Raw genomic sequence first — 23732 nt, forward strand, 5'->3', positions numbered from 1 at the left:
TATTGATGTTTCATTTATAAGGTTACAGTGAGAAATAGAGCAGTATTTTTTTTTTTTTTTTTTTACTTGATGGAATATTAAAAGTCAGGCTCTTGCTCTTAAAACTTCATGTCCATTAGATACTGCCAAATCGTTCTTCACAGTGGTGTAAACTTATGTTCTCTCAGTAAATTTTTATAATTTTTATATATTTTTTTCTTTCATCATGGAGTTGTATTTCCTACCACTAACAGTCCAGTTACATTTTTTTCTGTTCTTTAAATGAGTAGTTTTTAGGGGTCCCTTGTTTTGAGGTGTGATATAAGGCAGTAAGACTGATTCCATTAGCCACACAGAAATTAACTTCCTTACTTTTTAGTCATAGTTTATTGTTCTTAGTTTTAGTAAGAAATATACATTTCAAAAAAATTAAGTATCGCTCTATCATTGTTGTCACCAAAAAATTGCCATTTGTCATATTTAATATTTCAAAGTGTAATTATTGACATTATTCTGCAGTTTTAATGGTAATAAAGTTAATTATTGCCAATTATGGAAACCTATTGTGATGGTTAATGAATTAATATTTTTCTAATTTTTTAAGTCTGTAAACTACTAAAGATTCATCATTTAAAGCTTAAAAATTGTGCCATTAATTCAGTTAAGATAGATTGTTTCTAGTTTCTTTTTTTCCCCTAAAATCTGTGGTTTCTGTCTAAAATGTAATATTTGCCACCTGGGTCCTTTGCCAAGTGTTTTGAACAGGCTTAATCTCTTTTGTGCAGTGTTTTTTAAATTGGAAGTTTGGTTCTGATTTTAACTGATAAATTTTTATCTTTACATAGCCTATGAGGAGATTACATTTTCTGAGTATTTAAAAACTCAAAAATTAACCCCCAACCTCCGGTACTTTGTCCTGCATTCGATTGCAATGACATCAGAGACAGCCTGCAATACCATAGATGGTCTCAAAGCTACCAAAAACTTTCTTCGCTGTCTTGGGCGGTATGGCAACACTCCATTTTTGTTTCCTTTATATGGCCAAGGAGAACTTCCTCAATGTTTCTGCAGGTAAGACTGGCATTGGTTCTCTTGTTTCTTCTTAAGGTAATAAATAACAGATGAAAATTAAAAAGACAAAAATGAGATTTATTCAAGATTTAGTATATGCAAGCATACTCTGTTGTTCTGCTCTTTTATAAATCTATGTATTTGCCTACCTACCTGTCTGATATTCAGTTTGGCCTGTGTTTGAACTTCATAAAATAGAACCCCACTGTAAATTCCTTATTTCACTCAATATTATGTTTCAAAACACCGTCCTTGTTTTGCATAATTATAGTTACTTTCATTGCTATGTAGTATTCCATTGTGAATATACCACAATTTATTTTTCCATTTTTCTTTTGGTAGACACAAGATGTTTCCAGGGGTTTTTTGTTTGTTTGTTTTTGTTTTTTTGTTTTGTTTTTTGCTGTTATTAACATCCTTGTGTATGTTTCAGGATATGTATGTTCAAGAATTCCTCTAGGATACATACCTAGGAGTGGAATTTCCAAGTCATGGGGTATATGAATGTTCATACAAGATAGTACCCAAATTTTTCTCCAGAGCACTGTACCAGTTTACATCCCACAGCAGTATATAAGAATTTCCATAGGTCTACATCTTTGCCAACATTTGTTATTTGGTTTCTAAGTTTTTGTCAATCTGACTCACATAAAATAGCCTCACATTATACTTTCATTTTGCATTTCATAGACTACTTATGAGGTGGAGCATCTTCTCATATGGTTATTGGATATTCATGTTTTCTCTTTCGTGAAATGCATGTTCCTGTGTTTTTCCATTTGTCTCTTGTGTTATTGTATTTTCCTTATTGATTTGTAGGAGTTTTTCTTCTGAATACTAATCTTTTCTTAGTTGTATGTGTTGCGTATATCTTGCTTTATGGTATTCATTATGAATGGAGGTTATTAAAATTAATGTAGTCAAACATAACAATCTTTTTTTTTTTTATACTTAGCACTTTTAGGGTAGTGGAGCATGGTAGTTAAAAACCTGGACTATGGAGACAGACTACCAAGATTTAAGTCCTGGCTTCTCCATTCATTGGCCATGTAACCTTGAGCAAGTTTTACAGTCTATAAGAATCAACTTTTTGGCTTTTTGATTCTTTCTATTCCAGCTTTGTGTTCCTAGTTCATTAATTTCCATTCTTTATTATCTCCTTTATTTTGCTTTCTTTGGGTTTTGTTCAGCTCATCCCTCCCCTTTTCTGTCCCTGCCAATTCTTAGGAGGAAACCCAATGTTAAATATGTATCTTTTTTATTTTCTAATATAAGCATTTAAGATGATAAAGTGCCAACTCCTCTTTTGACTCTTCACAGTTATTACGTATTATTTTCATTATCTTTTAGTCTTAAATATCTTAATTTCCATTATGATTTCTACATTGACCCATGGATTGTTGAGGGGTTTTATTTATTTATTTTTTTAAAGATTTACTTATTTGACAGAGTGCGCAAGCAGGGGGGGTGGGAGAGGGAGAAGCAGAATCCCCACTGAGCAGGGAGCCTGATGCAGGGCTCGATCCTGGGAGTCCGGGATCATGAACTGAGCTAAAGGCAGGCGTGTAACCCACTGAGCCACCCAGGTGCCCCATTATGAGAGGTTTTAAAATAGCTGATTTGGTTGATTCTTTTGCTCTTACCATCTAATTTCATTGTAGAAAATTAATTTACGTCTGGAAAATATGTTTTTTTATTTAAATTCAATTAACCAACATAGTGTACATCATTAGTTTTTGATATAATGTTCAGTGATTCATTAGTTGTGTATAACACCCAGTGCTCATCACATCACGTGCCCTCCTTTAATGCCCATCACTCGGTTACCCCATCCCCCCACCCTCCTCCTTATCCACAACCGTCAGTTTGTTTCCCAGAGTCAAGAGTCTCTCATGGTTTGTCTCCCTCTCAGATTTCTTCCCATTCAGTTTTTCCTCCCTTCCCCTATTGTCCTCTGCCCTATTTCTTATATTCCACATATGAGTGAAACCATATGATAATTGTCTTTATCTTATTGACATATTTCACTTAGCATAATACCCTCCAGTTCCATCCATGTCGATGTAAATGGTAGGTATTCATCCTTTCTTATGGCTGAGTAATATTCCATTGTATATACGAACTGCATCTTTATCCATTCATCTGTTGAAGGGCATCTTGGCTCCTTCCACAATTTGGCTATTGTGGACATTGCTGCTATGGAAAACATGGTTTTTTTTGTTTTTTTAAAGATTTTATTTATTTATTTGAGAGAGAGAGAATGAGAGCATGAGAGGGAGGAGGGTCAGAGGGAGAAGCAGACTCCCTGCCGAGCAGGGAGCCTGATGGGGGACTCGATCCTGGGACTCCAGGATCACGACCTGAGCCGAAGGCAGTCGCTTAACCAACTGAGCCACCCAGGCGCCCGGAAAACATGTTTTTATGGTATTAATACTTCGAGCTTTATGTTATGACTTAGTATGTCATCAATTTTTGTAATTTTTCCATTTATGTTCAAGAAGAATGCGTTTAGTTCTTGGGCACAGGGTTCTCTAATTATTGGTCTTGGAGTCTAATAAGGCAGGCTTTGAGTTGTAATTTGCAAATTTTTTTTTTTGTAATTTGCAAATTTTATTGAGTTTTTTCCTTTGATCTACCATTAATAAAGTATTTTAAAATCTCCCATTATGATGTTTGATTTCTCAATTTCTCCCTATAATTCTGTCAGTTTTTACCTTATATTTATTTTGAGGCAATTTGTTAAGATCATTTAAATTTATAACTGTTTAATCTTCCTGATGAATGTAATATTTTACATTATTTGCTTTCTCCATCCCTAATAATGCATTTTTTTTCCTTAAAGTCTACTTTGTCTGATATTATAATAGCTACTACAACTTATTAGTATTTGCCTGTTTTATCTTTCTCCATCTCTGAGTCTTCTGAGTCTGTATTTGGGGCTCTAAATAGCAAATTAATGCATATTTTTAATCCCATTTGACAATCTCTGTCTTTTACCAAGCATGATGAATCTTGTTAATAGGAGTCTGTTCCTTCCTTTTGAAGTATCCAATTTTAAAAGTTCCTCTGGTTTACATCTGTTGGCAGTAAATGCCTAGTTTGTATATGAACATAACTTTTTTTTGCCTTTTTGTTTTGAGGGAAGATTTGTGAGGAAAACATTTCTAGGTTGGCAATTCTTTTTCTCAGTACTTTAAAATTTTATTCCACTGTCATTTGGATTCCTTCTTTTGCTGTTGAAAAATTGATGTCAGCCTAATTGTCATTTGTTTATAAATCATATTTCTTTTCTCTCAGGTTGTTTTTAAGATAGTTCGTTTTTGGTGTTCTGCATTTTCACTACAGTGAATTTAGGTGTTTCTTTATCTAGCTTGGTATCAGTTAAACCATGTGTAATTAATAATATTAAACCATTTTGACCTACAATTTCATATGGTTCAAACAACTTCAGTGTATTTCCTCTATCTGTGAATTGTCATTTATCATTTTGGAAAATTGTCAGCCAGTATCTTTGCAAATACTGGTTTTCCTCCATTGTCTCTCTCCTTACTTTTTTGGAACCCTAACTAGAAATGTTTTAGAATTTTGCATTCTCTCATCCCTATTTCTTAATCTCTTTTTCATACTTTCTATCTCCTTGTCATTCTGGCTATATTCTGGGTACTTTATTAAGATCTCTTTTCCAGTTTATTAATTCTCTCTATTTGTCTCTGATCTGTAGTTTAATCCTCTCATTTTTTTACTTCAATATTGTAATCTTTCATTTGTAGAAGCTCTGCTCCTCCTATCCCCAAATCTTTCTTGTTGTTTGATATTTTCTTTTGCTTGTTCATTTTGTCCATATATCTTACATTCTGCCATGTATTGTTTCTGTTGATTCATGTTATTGGTTTAGTTTCTTGTGCCATGTTTATCTTTGAGAGTTTATATTTGATTGGTTTTAATCTTTGGAAATCTGGGGACCCAAATTAAGGATGCTTTCCTTCAAGGATTATTTGTGTTTGCTTCAGCCAGAAAGCACTAAGATTTGGGACCATTTCAGTTCCTTTCAGGGGATCCTTTCTTTTTTTTTTTTTAAGATTTTTTTTTTTGATAGAGCGAGAGAGCACAAGCAGGGGGAACAGTAGAGGGAGAGGGAGAAGCAGGCTCCCCGCCAAGCAGGGAGCCCGATGTGGGGCTCGATCCCAGGACCCTGGGATCATGACCTGAGCCGAAGGCAGACGCTTAAGACGCTTAACCATCTGAGCCACCCAGGCGCCCTCTTTTTTTTTTTTTTAATTTAAATTCAATTAGCCAACATACAGTACATCATTAGTTTCAGATGTAGTGTTCAATAATTCATCAGTTGCATATAATAAGGGGATCCTTTCTTATTAAAGGAGGATCCTTTCTTATTAAAGGAACCCCAGGTACAGTTGCCACACTGATTAATATGAGCAACAAGACTTTTTTTTAACATAAAAGTAAAACTGTATTAGAAATGCATCTCTTAGAATAAACAGTTACTAGACTGGAGATGGGTGGGGGAATGGGTTAAATAAGTGATTGGGTTTAAGGAGTGCACTTGTGATGAGCACCAAGTATTTTATGGAAGTGTTGAATCACTATATTGTACACCTGAAATATAAAGTTACATTGTATGTTAACTAACTGGAATTTAAATAAAAACTTAAAAAATGCATCTCGTAGTGACATGACTGTTTAAAAACATGGTTCATGTATCTTGGGAAGAGTATTACTTATGGCTAGAATGAAGACTTGCTTTTTTTTTAACTAAGATTTTATTGACTGATTGATTTGACAGAGAGAGAGAGTACAAGCAGGGGGAGCAACAGGGAGAGGGAGAAGCAGGCTCCCACTGAGCAGAGAGCCCGACATGGGGCTCGATCCCAGGACCCTGGGATCATGACCTGAGCCGAAGGCAGACGCTTAACCGAATGAGCCACGCAGGCGCCCCAAGACTTGCTTTTATTTAATTGCAGTGTTGTTTTTTTTTTTCTTGAAGCTTTGAATTTAGCTCAAGGTTTGTTTGTACTGTGGGTGTGTATTTGGGCTTGGGGAGTTTCTTGTAGACATTTCTTTTATTTCTTTCAATCTCAGCAGTGCAATAAAAGTTATGCTTAATGTAAAAAGTCATTTTTTTTTGGTAGAAACAAGAGGTCCCTTCACAGTATCCAGTCCAATATACTGCTGGAAGTAGATATTCTCCCGTCCACATTTCTTAATCATGCAGAGGTGAGAATGTTATAAATTTGAAAGTAATTTAATTCTGAATATGATAGGTCTATGTATTTCCAGACAAACTCTTCCTTCTCCAGTTACTTGTCAAAGTAGGCATGAATAGGGAATGTCATTTCCCACAGGACCAGAGGTCCTCCTATCAATTTAAACTAAGAGGGAGGTTTTCTGGTTTTCTTAATCATTCTTTTCCTCTTCCTGTGGCATTGCCTGATGTAAAAGGAGCCACACTATTTTTTCTTGTGTTGCCACTTGCTACTCACTCCTACAGAGCTTTTAGGTAAGGAATAGGGACAGAATGAACACTGGGGAGTGAACAGAAGCTCACTGGTTTTCCTTACCATTTTTTGAAAACATTCCTGTTTTTCCACTAAATCCCTGTATTTCCTTTCCTAATTCAGATCATATTTACATCTAGTAAATACTGTTTGGTGTTTGTTTGTTTGTTGTTTTTAAGGGAAAAAACACTGAAAAGTTTTGTTTGTCCTATACTGATATAAAATTTCAAAATGAGACCTTATATGTGTTGAATCCTAGATAAAGAAGACATTTTTCCCCAAAAATGATTGTACCCTCTTTTTTTTAAGATTTATTTATTTATTTTAGAGAGAGCACGAGAGTGGGAGTGCATGTGTGCTCACGTGCACATGAGCAGGGGGTGGAGCCAAGGGAGAAGGAGAGGGGGAAAGAAGCAGATTCCACCTTGAGCCCATAGCTGGGGCTTGATCTCACAGCCCTGAGATTATGACCTGAGCCAAAATCAAGAGTCGAAAGCTCAACCGACTGAGCCACCCCAGCACCTCTGTACTCTCTTTAAGGCTGAGTTTTTATCAGCCTTCTACATCTTTTTATCCTCTATAGAGTGTATCTCAGAATTTTGTGTATGATATAGATTTAATGTTTATTATAAAAATTATACCTCACTCTCTGCAATTTGAACTGATACTTTCAGGGAATTATATAATTAAATGTATATACATATAGGTAGTTGATTAAAAACAAAATAAACCAAAAACTTTCTCCATTTTTTTGGAAGTAGTATATTAAACTTTTGGGTGTTTTTTTGGTAATTAAAGTAAATCTAAGGTCTCTGAGGTGTATAAAATATATACACACTTACACACACACATATATGTATGTGAATTATAATAAAAATGCATTAGCCTAGGGATATTAACTTTATATTTGATTCCCTGCATCACAGTTTATAATTTCATATAAATGTTGTTTTGTTTATATCCTAAAGTAGTAACACTACTACCATCTATACATCATAGCCTACACTTTTTATCACCAGTTTATCAGAATTAGGTGTCACCTGTTCTGTGATTTCTAACCACTATTCTATATTCTGTTTTATTATAAGCCTAAGCATTTCTCAGCCAGTTACAGTGGGTACTCATCAAGGCTACTGATATAAATGGCATGCATGCATATTTATGTGAGGATTCAAAGACATTTGTAAGTCATATCCTTGCATTCTAAATGAATTCTGCATAAACAGTATAACATTTTAACTACTAGAGATAACTTTCATTAATAAACACCCTTTGAGGTTTTTATACATTTAAATAGGTAGATTTTTTAAAAGGTTTATTTATTTAAGAGAGAGAGAGCAAGTGAGCAAACAGGAGAGGGGCAGAGGGAGAGAGAGACAAGCAGACTCTTCACTCAGTGGGCATCCCGACACTGGGCTCCATCCCAGGACCCTGAGATCATGACCGGAGCCGAAATCAAGAGTCAGACACTTAACCGACTGAAACCACCCAGGATCCCTGGTAGATTTATTTTTAAGTAAAAAATGTGAAGCTTACTTATTGTAATACTACCCACTAATATGTCATAAATTGGACCTTTTGGGAAGAAAAGTCATTGAAAACTGTATTTTTCTAGTCTAGCAAGCCACAGAATTTTCCCCACCGTATATTGGTTAGTATTTTTTCTGACACACTGGACAGGATATGTGTGCAGTATATAGGTTTTTAGACTCTCTCAATATATCTTCTAAACAGAAGTCCTTTTTAAGCCCTGACTAATTTATTTCTGTTATCTGTGTGGTTGGTAACATGGTAGCTTTTAGAACTTTTTAGTTCAGAGTAGGTTTCACATAGTGTGTCATAACCTGTGAATTGGAGCAGTACCAGTGGGATCAAACAAACTTTACACTTTTTTATAAGTAGACTTAGACTGCCCAGGGATTGTTACTTGATTTTTATAAGAAGAGTTTATTCAACTGATAATTTACTGGGTAATTCAGTCTTCCATTCTTCAGTGGCCTAAATTTTATTTCCTTTTTTCCTTTAATGTAGTAGGATTCTTAAAACATAAAAGATGTGGTTTTTTTTATTTTTAACATGTAATATAAATATTGTGCATGCACACACATGTAGAATCACCACCAAATACTTTTTACTAGGTGTTTGTACTCGTGACATTTTTCTGAGTATTGACTGTGGAAAATTGAACAAATGCAAGATCTGCCTCAGGAAATTTTGGAACACAAGTTGATCTCTAACTTATAGCTTTTAAAAAGAGAGAATGAGGGGCGCCTGGGTGGCTCAGTTGGTTGAGCGACTGCCTTCAGCTCAGGCCATGATCCTGGAGTCCCGGGATCGAGTCCCACATCGGGCTCCCTGCTCAGCAGGGAGTCTGCTTCTCTCTCTGACCCTCTTCCCTCTCGTGCTCTCTGTCTTTCATTCTCTCTTTCTCAAATAAATAAATAAAATCTTTAAAAAAAAAAAGAGAGAATGAGAGAACACCAAAAGTCCAAAATATGTAAGTAACTTGCTCAAGATTATAGGAATAGCATGGAAAGATAGGAAAGGGACTCTCCCACTTGATAAATTCATTCAGCAATGCCTTGAATAATGATGCCTACAAGGGACCACATAGATGGTACTCTGATTTTGTTATAATCATGGAATTTATTTTTAATATAAATTGTAAAGTATTTTCTATTGTTTTATCTTTTTCCTCTGCTTTATTGTTATATTTGGAGAACTCTGTAGAAAACATCTCTCAGACCAAAGTAACCTGCCTATTTTATTCTCTAATAACCAACACTTTTTATTTAGGGAATTTTCAGAAATCTAAAAGACATTTGTTAACCTGGATGAACCTATTGGAAAACCAAGAGAAATGTTAAAATTGGCCAAAGATTATACCAATGGAAAGTTTTATGAGTTTATATATTCAGTTGCATGTAAAGTCAGAGCAAAATTGAGATGGCTTCTTAAAGTCTGCCCCCAATGTTCTTGCCCTTCCACCCACATAAGCATGGCTTAGATTATAGATCTAGATACTTTAACAGTACATTATTATTTCCCTTTAACAGCATTCTCTTTAATCTCTTTTCTTGTAAAATTCTCCCTACTATTCTGGTAGTAATATAACAAAAAAAAAATTAGAATTGAAAGAATGCTTTCATGTTGTTTTGATGGTCTAATTTTATAAATGAGGAAAGATAAAAAGAGGCTGAGGCTAGAAAGCAGATTTCCTGGTATGCATTCTTCATGACTTACCTCTTACACAATCTTATACAATTTTTTTAAAGATTTTATTTCTTTATTTGAGAAAGAGAGAACAAGCAGGGGGGAGGAGCAGAGGAAGAAGGACAAGCAGACTCCACACTGAACACAGAGCCCAATGCAGGACTCAATCCCACGATCCTGAGATCATGACCTGAGCTGAAATCAAGTCGGACGCTTAACCGACTGAGCCACCCAGGTGCCCCACAATTTTTAAACATTTTCTGAAAAAACTAAAAGGAGATAGTTAATAAAAATATTGTTATTTTGGGGGATTTAAAAAAATATTTGTGGTATTTGTCAGCTTTTAACAACTTGTAATTTGTTAGGATTTCTTACTGTCAATACATAGTCACTTTGTAAAAAAAAAGCAGGTGAGACTAAGGGCCATTCTTACAGTATTCTTAGAAACATCTTCCAATTCTGTGCCCAGTAGGAAATACTACTTTAGATGAATAAAGGAATTCTTTCAACTTCCCACATTTTACCTAATAGATAAAGGTAAAAGGAAAAACATTACGAGCAAACAGATTTCCCCTTCAGCCCTATAATTTTTATGTTTGCATTTGATGAACACTAATGCAGATGAGCCCAGTAGCAGTTAGATTTTATACGTTTTGGAGGCTAGTTACCATTCCTGTGTTTCATGCTCCCAACCCCATTGGTTCCCTGCCCCCACCCCACCTCAGTGTCATAGGTAGAACTCCATGATACACCTAAAAATGTAGGTGTGGAAACGACCTATATCTAATTGGTAGATTTGACCAGTCCAAATTGTTTGTATGTGTAAAGCTTGATTATTGAATTGAACCTTAAATATTTGAAATTAAAGGTTAAAAAATTGCCAAAGTGAATTCAACAGAAACATTAATTAAATGAACATTGAGTGCAAAAGTCCTATAGTTAAGTAAGAAATATTTTCATTGTGGATCACTACACATTATTGTTTTGCAGCACTGCAGCTGAGTAGAGAGCTGCACTGAGATATGCTATGCCAAAGGTTCTTAATCTAGGGTCCTTGGGTCCTTGGAATTTATATACAAAATGTTATATGTGTGTCTTTATGAGAGGAACTCATAGTTTCATCAGATTTTCATGGTCATCCATGACCTAAAAACAAGGATTGAGAACTATTGTTATGAATTTTCCATAAAAGAAAACATTTTTTACTCAGATAATCATTCCTTAAGAGCTTATGAAAAGAAGAGGTCCTAAAGAGTTTATAATAAAGGTGCTTCTGGAGTATAAAGACAGAAGAGGGATGGGAAAACTTGGAAAATGTTGCTATTGGAACTGTAATTTTCAGGCACCTCTTGGGATAGATGCAACCAGATATTTATGCTCTAGTGTTGTGAAGGAGAAGTAGTTAAGTATAGTATAATGAACAAGAGGGTACATTTTAGAGCCAGACCCATGGGGGTTAAATCCTGGTTCTGCCATTTACTAGCTGTGTATTCTTGGGCCAGTTATTTAACCTCTCTGTGCTCCAGTTTCCTCATTTTTTCATGGGGATGATAATAGCATCTACCTCATAGGTTGTAAGGATGAAAATGAATTAATATCCAGAAAGTGGTTAAAACATTGATTGCCTTAGTGTACTACATAAGTATTAGCTGTTATTACTCTTAGTATGATTATTATAATTATTGCTGCTGCTGCTGTTGTCTGAATTAGGGACTGAGCCAGATTTAGTATTCTAATATAGTGGGTCAACAAATTTTTTTCTGTAAAGGGTCAGATAGTAAATAGTTTTGGCTTTGTAAGACATGTGGTCTCCCTTGAAACTATTTGCAGTCATAGACAATATGTAAAAGGATGGACATGGCTGTGTTCCAGAAACTTTCTTTACAAAATAGGTGGCGGGTTTTCTGACCCCAGTTTAATCAGTTCAATAGTCTTTTATCTACCAAATATAGTAATAATACTTTTTAAAAACCCTGATATTAGGGGATATTACAAGATTGCCTCAGTGCACTGCCTAGTGTACATTAGTCATTAAGTATTTGATGGGTAAATTAATGAATAGGTATTTATGAATTGCTGCAAAAAATTGTGTGTCAAAGAAGTGGTAGAGCAGTGTTTTCAAGCCTTCACCTGTGTCAGAATTTAACACCATTACTGGGCCCCATTCCTGGAGTTTCTGACTTTTAGATCTGGTGTGAAGCCTGAAAATTTGCATTTCTAATAAGTTTCCAAGTGTTGCTGTTGTCTAGGGAACACAGCTGAAGAGTAAGTAACCAGGGTAATTGCTCTCTGGGCCCAATTCTGATCAACAAGAAGAAAAGGATTTAGAGTGACAGAAAAGTTGTGAAGAAGCATCTATGTCCTTTATTGTAAATTTGGTTATTTTCATTTCTTCCCATTTAATTCAACAGCTATTTTTTAAAGCATCCATTCTCTGCCTAGGTATAATAGATATATATGAAAAAGAATATGATGTAGACTTTGATGTTAATGTCAAGAGTGTTTAGTTGAGGAAAGAAAATGTACACTTATGGATCAATTACAGAATAAGAAAGTATATTTCATCAGGTTCCAGAGTGTGTAATGTAGGTATGAATGACATCAGTACTCAGAAATGATCAGAAAGAGTCTAAAGAGATTTTGCATGAAATTAATCAAGGCACACAAGATGATACTTTGATAGAGTTACAGGAATCTCAGATTGTTCAGTTAACCTATCCATTTCCAGAAAAGAGCAAGATTGGGTTCTACTCTGAGCCAAGTACCATCAGTGAGTGGTATGATCCCACCTATCATTGAACATGGCCTGATTATGTGAGATACATAATTGTTTTGAGGCTTTTGGTTTAGGCCAGAATTTCTTAATCTCATTTTTGACAGGATACTTGACATTTTTAGCAGGATAATTCTTGGCTGTGTTGGGGGATGGGCTGTCCTGTACATAGTAGGATGTTTAGCAGCATCCCTGGCCTCTACGCACTAGATGTCACTACCTTCACCCACCTACCTACTTGTGACAGACAAAATGTCTCCAGACATTGACAAATATCCCCTAAGGACAAACTACTCCCTGTTTGAGAAATAATGGGTTAGTCCAATTCAGTATATATTGAATTGGTATAGTCGACTCTAGCCAAAATGTTGAGAGGCAGGGAGAATAAAATATTCTTGCCGTTCTTTCTTAAAGTCTTACTACTCAATTTTTGGTTCTATAATCTGGAGCTATGTAAAAATTCTTTAAGGACCAGAACATTGTAAAAGATCTTGACATTTGAATCAGTGGAACAACTTAGGTAATTTGGCAAATTTCCTGACATATTGAAGATACTAAATAGCCATTATAAAGCAAATTCTTGGTAACATACAATCTTAGTAGTTAGAGAAAAAATAAAAATACTGAAAAAAATAGGAAACAAACACACTCACTTTTATAAAGAAATACAAGCCCTGTTCCCCACCCACAAATTCCACCCCTTGAGTTAACATTGTTCAGTTGCATATTTTCCCATCTTTTCCACGCTTATATGGGCATCTATTTATAAATGTGTATATACATGCATACTTAAAAAAATTTTAATGGTTGAGTAGTTCTCCGGTATATGGATGTATATACCATAGTTCATTCAACCATTTGAATGTTGGTATTACCATGCTAAAATTGAGTTGAATTGAATACCATTGAATGTTGGTATTACCATGCTAAAATTAAAATTATGTCTTTATTATATAAGAAATATAACTTCATATGTAGAAATTTTTTTATTTGGCCATCTTCAGTTATAGTATAAGCAAACTTACAGCCATCCTTTTAGAAACTTGTATCTGACAGCCTAAAATAGCATTGGAAGGCTGGGTATAGTAAGGGGAGTTCTTCAAATTCAGAGTCCTTAACCTGGCATTCCAATACCTGGAATAATCATCTGGGTTTTGGGGAGAATACTCTGAAATTGCATGCCAAATTTTGTGTGTGTGATATACATGGCTGCATTTTTCTAGGAAGGGCATTCATAGTTTTATCATTTTATCAAGGGAGTCTGTCACCTCCCAAGAAGGTTAAGAACCACTGAGATGCACTATCTCAATTGAGAACTGCCCTTATTAAATTTGAAGAGCAATGTTGAATAGCTTAACCAAAAGGTTGTCTCCCAAAAGTTGGAGGGCTGTTGTTTGAATAGAATTTTTATAAATTGTAGAATCCTGGAGGGTAAAAAAAGAGAGCAACATACCTCATTTTCTGAATCTTTTGCATACAATTTTAAAGACATTTAGCCCTCTAGTTAATAATATTGGCATAGAAATGATACATAAGGTATAGAGGGTAGGCACGATTATGTTTGTATGATCATTTGTTTGTTTTTCCCTTGAGGAGAGAGTATTGTGTGGGATAAACAGCAGGGTGGTGAGATAATCCATCATTTTGAAACCTGTTCTCTGGTGATGGATGGATAGATTGGTAAAATAATTCAATAATCTTCATTTTTTTTTCCAGGTTATTCACAGATCATTGAGCATTGTTGTTAATAAAGCAATGGAATGTTTTTGTGTCCTTGACGGCATTATTCCTCAGGTTGTGACAGGAAAAGACTTTTAATTTGGGAATAACTTCTTATTGAAATATATAAGTGTGTGGTGCTAGAGCATTTATTGTGACTCATGAACATATTAGAATTATATTTGTTCCCCAAATTACGTCGTTTCAGTTTTTATTTTAGTAATAGCCTCCTTCAATGCTAAAAATTCAGATACTAGATTATCCTCACACATAGATACAAAAACTCAGCCCAGTTGTTTTCTCCCCTGGTTACGTAATGCGTACTACTCCAAATCTTAAAATAATTCTAATACCTTGTAGTAGAGTGAAAGGTGGCTGACTTCATATAGGGCCAGAATGACAATTGAATTTAAGCCCATTGTTTGGAGCTGAGATTTTAGTTTGATTAAATTGAAAGGTAACACTGTGTTATTGCATAGTCTTTTTAAGGATCATTCGAAACAATTCTTGAACTATCTCTTTGGAACCAGTGTACTTTTGTGCAAGTGTAATAGAAATAGTATGTGAAGTGTGTCTATTTTCAAGCCAATTCAAAAAACAACCCTGAAGGCTACCAAATTACAAAGATCTAAGGCTTTACTTGTTGGCAAGTGTAAGTCTATGTTAGATAGCTGGATTTCCATGTGTTCTCTACTATTCCCCTGTTTAAGTTGTTTTTTGTTCCAAAGTGATCCAATTAGTGTGATTGCATAAAATTTTAATGAAGCTCTTCATTTCCAACTTTTTCATCAATTTGCTTTCTACTTTGGTAGGGAATGCTCAAAAAACTGTTTTTATAAAATTCCTTGTCTTGTTTCATGAAAGTTACAAGGTTTTCCATGTTACAAAACTATCAGTCTCAGAATTGGATTCTGATTCTAGCTCTGTCATATTATTTGCATGAACTTGAACATGTCATTTAAATTCTCAGAGCCTCCATTGTTTCACCTATATAATGGAAATGGTAATTAAATCTCATCCTAACTCCTGCCCTGGGCTACTCTGAAACTCAAATGTGATGATGTTAGGGAAAGTGCATTGAAGATTGTCCAACATCAAGTAGGGTATTATAAAAGTTGTATGACTTCATGGTCTTGGTATTTGGAATTAGTGTTTTTGTAATTACTGAAACATATATTATAGACTCTTCATTCACTTTATACAAACAAGATATGGTATTTAGAATTTAATTATGTAATTAAATTACCTTATAGTATGTCTATTGATAGGTATATTTGCTGTATAAAATGTAGTCCTCTTTATGTCTCCTGTAGTTTCTAGTACATAGCCTTTTACAAAATGGGTATGCCATAATTTTTGCCTTACTATTGAATTTGGTGTATTTTACTCATATGTAGTTAACTGCTTCAATAGAACTGCTTGGAACTTCGGCTGGCATATAGTAGGTGCTTAATAAATTATTTATTTAAAAAATCGGATTAGAATTTACCATAGAAATTAAATATTGTAGGACAAACTATTTTTTTTCATGTACTAGAGAAATGATTTATAAAAAAGAACTCTGTGTTGGTGCTGAAATAATTAATATAGCTTTTAGCCATTCCTCTTCCTTATTTCTCTATCCCTTCATGCCTCAACCTCTCTTTCTTCTCCCCTTTCCGCAAATTAGGCAGTAGACTCTTACTTGCCCAATATAGTGAAATAGTGGCACCAAAAAGTGCCATATCCCTGTGGTAAAACTTCACCGATTTTAATCTCACCAAGTCAGGATTCATAATAATTTGAATGTTTTTACTTTGTAGTCTGTAAACAGTTTGCTAAACAAATGAATAGCATAAACAGGAAAGTATATGTAGCCTACTCAAGAAACCAAACTAATTTCAGCTGTTTGTAAATGACTCCTGTAGTCTTTAATTCATGCACACTTGAAAGCCATAAACCTGTCATTTATAATTTGCACTTACACTGGTATCCCTACATTATTTCATACAAATGCACATGTATTTGTAAACAGCCATATCTTTCAACTTTTTGCTTTCCGACCAGAGGGTTTTTTATTTTTATTTAAATTTTAGTTAACATACAGTGCAATATTGGTTTTACGAGTAGAATTCAGTGATTCATCACTTACATACAACGCCCAGTGCTCATCACAAGTGCCCTCCTTAATATCCTTCACCCATCTAGCCCATCCCCCACCCACCTGCCTTCATCAACCGTCAGTTCTCTATTGTTAAGAGTCTCTTGTGGTTTGTTTCCCTCTCTCCTTTGTTTTCCCCCCAATATGGGGGGAAAACAAAGATGAGATGTTTTTTAACAAACATCTGAGTTTGTTAAAAGAAAAATGGGATTCACAGTGTGGCTATTTTTCTTTTGACTATATTAGAATTTGAAAATACTCATTCTTGAATCTACAGTCTTTAATCATGGTCCTGTATGCACAGACCCATATTCTTCAGGTACATTTAAAAATAGAAGGAATTAACTCTAAAATAAGCTTTTGAATAATACATATTTATTGAATGAACAATTAATCTTGATTCTAGTTTTATGTTTTAATGTATCCTGAGAGGTACAACAGTGTAGTTGTTAAGAGTAGAGACCCTTAAACAGACTTTCTGTTTGAATCCTTCTCTGCCACTTACCTACTGGTTAAATCCTGTTTTTTTCAGTTTCCTCCCTTATAAAAAGGGAATAACAATAGTATCTACCTCTTAGGGTTGTTAGGAGTTTTAAGGAAATTATTTGCTAAGCTCTTAGAACAGTACCTGGCACAAATAGGCACAGCATGAGCCTTTGTTATATAAAGTGAAATAATTTCCAAACCACGTTAATTTTCCTGTGCATATATGAATTCACATTCTTCGATATAGTGGAGTGGTCCCAAATGCCTAATGAATTGAGAGCCAAACTTCTGACTGTAGTGTTTCCACCTTCCATGATGTTTTTGAAATCAGAACTTTACTGTCAGCCTGTAGTCTTCTCACAGAGGTGGATATACCAAGATTAGAGCTGCTACTATCTGAAATCTAGTGCAGTATACCTATTCCCTTCCCTGGAATTAGCTTTCTTGTTTGTCCCTTGTTTTGTGGGGTTAGATGTATTTCTTTCAACAAGCAAATGCAGATGAAAACAAGCATTATTTTTCATTGTACTCCTAAAGTAGAAATAAAAACCACTATGGAGGGTCTTTCTAGGCTATGAATATTTTAATGCTTGAAATGGACTCTTAAGAACAGCAAACTAAGGCACTGTCTGTATGGTACAGATAAATCAAGTATGAATCAGAAGAACTTGGTTATCTGTTTCTACATTTTAGCTTAAATACTCTGGCCTTGTGAGACGGTTTTACTTATCTCCAATGCAGTTTGTTTCATCTTAGATATCTAGCAGTGTCAAAACTTACATGAGAAAAGAAATACTGCTTTATTTCTGAATAGTTGCTGGGGAGAAAATAATTCTCTTTAGAATGTAAACTTTGGAACTGGTAATTTTTAAGACCCCAACAAACACACTGATGGTTATTGATGTTCAGTCAGTTGAACAGACTAAATGTTTCTACTGTTAGTCATTCCTGTGGAAATGGTCTTAGCCACAGAAATATACTAATAAAATTGTCCTGACCAATTCAGAACGGTTTTTAAAATTACCCTCATATGTGATCTATAATTAGTGAGATTAAGAAAATTAGCCTGTCAGCCTTGCAGATTAAATTTGAGCTTCTCTGCACTTTTTTCCTCCTGAAAGATGTTAAACCATGGATAAAATCTCTCATGTTTTCTCTAGGGATACAAAGCTAAGTTTGCAAACTTATGTGAGTTTAATTCCTTATGTCTGTTTGGAGTCTGTAGTTAAATGTTGCAATGGTATGAGAAAAACACCCTACTTATCTATGGAAAATAAAAGCAAGGTAGCAAGACGGAGGACCAAAGCACAAAAGCATAGTGGAAGGTAGTTGAACAGCTGTGAGGTTCTCTGTGTTACAGGATACTCTCTTGTTTTTTGTTAGGAACAGCATATTTATTTTTTTTAAAGATTTTATTTATTTATTTGACAGAGACACAGCGAGAGAGAGAACACAAGCAGGGGGAGTGGGAGAGGGAGAAGCAGGCTTCCCGCCGAGCAGGGAGCCCGATGCGGGGCTCGATCCCAGGACCCTGGGACCATGACCTGAGCCTAAGGCAGACATTTAACGACTGAGCCACCCAGGCGCCCCAGGAACAGCATATTTAGACTATCAGCAGTTCACAGCCCTTTTCTGTGTCAGCATACATGATGGATGTATTTGCATGTTTGACCCATTCCCAGGGATATACCCAGCATTCTTAGAGGCTTTGGCATAGATAAGAGAGGCTGCAGGCTCTGCATAGGACCCACTGTAACACAGCCTTTTTTTTTTTTTTCTTTTCCTCCCACAGACTTAGGGAGCACTATCTCACAGAACACCAAGGTTGAGAACCACTATGTTATTAAACTAAGCATGAAATTCATACTAGATGTGGAATTCATCTAGGAGTGATGGCTTTTATCAGTCTTCTTAACTGGGAGTTGGCTTATTATGTGTTTCTTTGTGACTTAAGGAAAAAGGAAGTCTTTTTTATTTTTAAAGATTTATTTATTTGAGAAAGAGTGAGTGCAGGGGGCAGGGGCGGAGGAAGAGAGAAATCCAAGCAGTGTGTGGAGCCCACACGGGTCTTGATATCACGATGCTTGAATTTCCCATGAGAGGAAGAGTAATAAGAGTTAACACACTCTTATATATAACTCATACATCGGGGAAATTAAGTTATAGGAAAGGATAACATTTATTTGTTTTTATTTTTAAGATTTTAAAGTATTATCACAAGGTTTCTGTGAGGACTGTAAAGAGAGTATATTTCAGAGGTCAAGCCATCAAAGTTAAAGAATTTTTTTCCCAGATGTAGGAATAGCATCGAGAACAGTTCAGTGTTTATATGTTTGAGTACTACTTTTTACAAGAGTAAAGAACACTAGTTATTATGATTTTTAATTGGAAACTAGAAGTTAAACTGAAATCAATCTTTTCTACATTAGAGATTTTTAAAAAAGGTATAAAAATACAAAAAATTTCTGAGATGTTGGGGACTTACAGTGGTTCTGATCTCACATTTTCCAATGCACTAAATATGTTCCTTTTGAAACAGATATCTTCCCTGGCTAATGAGCCCCTAAACCTGTCTTGCAAATATGTACTCTTGATCACAATCACAAGAGGACCTAGTAAGAGTGTTCATTGTGGTTGTTACCACCAGTACATTTGCAACTTTTGTACATTCTTTGATAGCCATATGTATTTTGTCTAAGCACACATGCATTCATACACACATGCTCACTCAGGGCATGTTAGGTATTGGTAACAGTTACTGAATTTTTTACCAAAGACTTAAAACTAATACTATTTTCTTACATAAAATATTAAGGGAGCATTGGCTGTAAACTTGGGCTTTCTGTTTTATCATATGCAAATTTAGAATATAAATTAGAATTCGTTAAAAAATATGTAGAGAGACACATAAAAGGTTTTATACTAGCTCTTTTGTAGGTGCCAGACATACATTGTTGAAAACAGAGAAAGTCTCTGGTTGGGAGGGGTTGTTGAAGAGTGTTGGACAGAGAGTAGAATAAGATAAAACTTAAGAGAGTAATATGTCTTGTGAAGAAAAGAAGATAGGGTAGTATGGCAGGAAGTGACTATAAGCAGTAGGGACGTGTCCTTTTAGATGCTATGGTGATCAGGGAAGGCCATTTAGGAGGGTGGTATTTGAGTGTAGTGACACCAAAATATGATGGTAAGGCATAAGCTTTTGGAGATTTGAGGGAAGAGCTTTCTAGGCAGCAGAAACTGTGGCAGAGGTCTAAGTTGGGGTCTTTTGAGATAACAGAAAGATTAATATGACCAGGACAGAGTGAGCAAGTTAATCAGGAATGGGGTTTGTGACAATATATCAATTGAGACCATTGGTGAGCATACAAATTATTGCCACCTGCTTCATTGTTATGCCCCAATAATTTCTTACATTCAGGCTTTCTAGCTTTTGAAATATGATTTCCTGTTTGAGGATTAGTATTTTACTTCTGTGGGAAAATACGTGTCATCTTTAATTTCCTTTGTTCATTTTATATGGTTGTATGATTCAGCAGCTTTGATAATAGGACCTCAGCTGAAGGTCTAGAGGACTTTATAAAAAATAAAACGAAATGTTAAATCTAGGACACAGAATATTCTGTGTGTAAAAATAGGTTAAATGAGAATAATATATTAAAGTGAGCCTTTTTAATTTTTCCTGTAATCTCCCTCCAAAGCTGTCAGGACCCTGTGCCTAGTATTTATCTTAAGAGGCAGAGAAGGTTTCTTGCCACCCTTAGGAGAAACTTGAGTTAAGAGAGAGACCTACTGTTAATTTTTCATATACTGAATCCCACATACATAATTTTAGAAATTAAAATATTGCCTTGGGGTGCCTGGGTCATTAAGTGTCTGCCTTCGGCTCAGGTCATGATCTCAGGGTCCTTGGATCGAGTCCAGTATCAGGCTCCCTGCTCCGCGGGAAGCCTGCTTCTCCCTTTCCCACTCCCCCTGCTTGTGTTCCCTCTCTCGCTGTGTCTCTCTCTGTCAAATAAATAAAAAATCTTAAAAAAAAAAGAAAAATATTGCCTTACATTTTACATTCATGAATTTGGGGAATATTTTCAAAGATTCTTTGTTTTCAGTTTCTAAAGCATTAATACAGTTCAGTTTTTATTGTAATTTCAAAATTACTCTAAATACATATAAAATAGTTCTTCCATTTTGAAAATACAGAGATTAGATGAAGAGACACTTTCTGTTTGTTGGATTTGTCTTGAGAACATTACATCCACACAGTATATTTCTCTTAATAGCAGCAGACATGGTAACCCTGAAGTCTGTTTTCTTTCTTGTTACATTAGTTTTTAATTAAAGAAAACAACTAGTTGAAGGCAATTACTTTCTGTGAAATGTAATGAAGATTTATTTTGGAAGTGACCTTCACTTTATTAGCCAAAGCAGTAATCAGAATTAATAGAATAATCAAATTATATACTAACTCATAAATCATCATGAATAGTGTTGTGAAAAGTTCAGCTATTAATGGGTCCCATTGTTTTGCACCTGTATTAAAAAAATTACAACTGCTGATTTCTACCTTGATAGGCACTGAAATTGCTTTTTAAAAGGCTATGTAGGATAGGGCTACCAGCCAAAAATTTTCACACTCTTAATTTATCTGTAATACAATTTGATGTACCAGGGCAAAGTTGAAATTGACTACAATGTTGGTTTGCTCTCTTTCAGTAAAATCTGACTAATTGGAAGCAGTACTCGATTAATTAAAATTCTGTTTGTTTGAATGTTGTTTGGGGTTAATGGCATCAGAGTTAGATTATACTCCAAATATACACAGTTATCTAAATAATGTGTTGGATATTTGCTTTTGTGAATTTTCCTTGAGCTTGTTATAAACAAATAATTGAAGTGGCAGTTTAATATTTGAAACTTACAGAAAACGGCATATCTCATTATAGACTCAGTGCTTCATATTTCTGAGGAAGAATTTACATGGATTCCCATGTTGTTTTTAACTTTAATTACCATGGGACAATGGGAAATTTCCTTGCTGCTAAGCTTTGTATTTTTCATAGTTGTATGTTTGGGAATAGTAGGTCTCCACCATTCATGTCAGATAGTTGATGATATTTAAAAACACGGTCTAACCATAGCTTTGTGTAGTCAAGCATTACACTTTGTCAGAGCCTATTAAAAGAAAGTGAATTTTGGAAAAAATCTAAGACTTTGTGAAGTTAGAAAGCAAGTTTTTTTTTTTTTAAATTAATGTGCAGTATAATTATTTCATATATTTGAAAGTGAAATTTTTTTCCCCTCTAATTTTACAAAAGAAAGACATATTCACAAGTGAGGAAATTTGTCTTTACTCTTATTTGGCAGACCCATATATTAATTTCACATTAATGACAATTGCTTATTTTTCAAATTTATATTTTCATTGTGTTAATTTCTTAACTCTATCAAATGTCTGAAAAGTATGAAGAGTATGTATAAATGGTTAATAACTGAAGTATAACTCTGTTAGCATTTTAAGTAAGAGGAATTCAATGTTAGGTTTAAATTTTGATTTATCACTGGCTTTCATTTCATAGGTATTTTTTTTAATCTTTAAAAAAAAAACTGGGATAAATCTAGATTCATAGGCTTTCGCAATATACCACTGTTACTTGTTACAACCCTACTTGTTTTCAGAAAAATAAATTGTGACCACCTCAGAGTAGCAAATACCTTTCCCTTTTTCCACATGTTCTATAGCTAATAAAATGAGTGGACACTCTTAAAATTGTACCAGTTCTATTAACATTTGCATTTTGCTGTCTTTGATTTCTTTTAGAAGATTCATATTTAAAATTTTAATGTATAACATCCCGAATAATAGTTGTTTAACATATAACACTCATGACAAGGCAAATAAAAATATCAAAAGAAAACTTACGGAACAACTGAGACATAGGGATTGCAATGCCAAATATCTACAGGGATGAGGCAGGTCATAGGAAGTGAAGTGGGCTGGAAGAAGATGGTTGGAGCAGTAGAAACCATGGTAAGCTGTTGAGCACAGGATACATCTAAAAAGAGAAGTTGCTATGTGACCATAAGTCTTGATTGTAGGCCTAGTGTTGCCAGATTTTCTCTTTAAAAGAAGACAGAGATCCAGATTGTTTATGCCAAAGTAACTTTTTTCTTTTAAACTGAGGTCATACAAAATTTATCTACAAGCAGATTTATCTCATGGACGTCTAGTTGGGAACTCCTTGCTATAGGTAAATGACAATTTTTATTTGTACATGTCAGAGGATGATATCTTTCACCAAATTGAGGTTTTAAAAAAATGTATTATAGCCATTTGAAAATGCCCTTCATTATATCACTCATAGTTAGCAACTATGGTATGTAGTGAATTTATGCCATATCCATATAACCTCAGAAGTCTAGATTTGGATTTTGAGTTACTCTATAAATTGAGCATCCTTTAAGGAAACCACAAGCATTCCAGTGGCATTTTTCTTCTCACAAATCAACAGCCTAGTAATTCTGGGATTAACCTTTGATTCTGTCTAACTACTATGTTATTTCTTCTGTTTTTATTTATTTGAGAGGGAAAGGGAGAGTGAGCAAGCAAACAAGCAAGGGCAGAGGGAGAGGGAGAAGCAGACTCCCTGCTGAGCAGGGAGCCTGATATGGGGCTTGATCCCAGGACCCTGCGATCGTGACCTGAGCCAAAGGCAGCTGCTCAACCAAGTGAGCCACCCAGGCACCCCGCTTCTCAGTTTCTTAGAGTTATGCTTTCCTCAGTTTCTACTCTTCTGCCATGGTCAGGACTATAATTGCTAGCTGCTCTCCTGCTCCCACT

General features: G+C 34.9%; 1 protein-coding gene across 3 annotated transcripts in view; it reads left to right on the plus strand.

Moving 5' to 3' along the window:
• Positions 1-23732, plus strand: part of CHM (CHM Rab escort protein) — a 206495-nt gene that overhangs the window by 89189 nt on the left and 93574 nt on the right. For all 3 annotated transcript variants that reach the window (XM_032387919.1, XM_032387917.1, XM_032387918.1), the window contains one exon: positions 825-1050. In XM_032387919.1, coding sequence (XP_032243810.1) covers positions 825-1050 — 226 coding nt within the window. The remainder of the gene's footprint in view (positions 1-824; positions 1051-23732) is intronic.

This window comes from Phoca vitulina, unplaced genomic scaffold (assembly GCF_004348235.1).
Source record: "Phoca vitulina isolate PV1807 unplaced genomic scaffold, GSC_HSeal_1.0 scaffold51, whole genome shotgun sequence".
Lineage (NCBI taxonomy): Eukaryota > Metazoa > Chordata > Mammalia > Carnivora > Phocidae > Phoca > Phoca vitulina.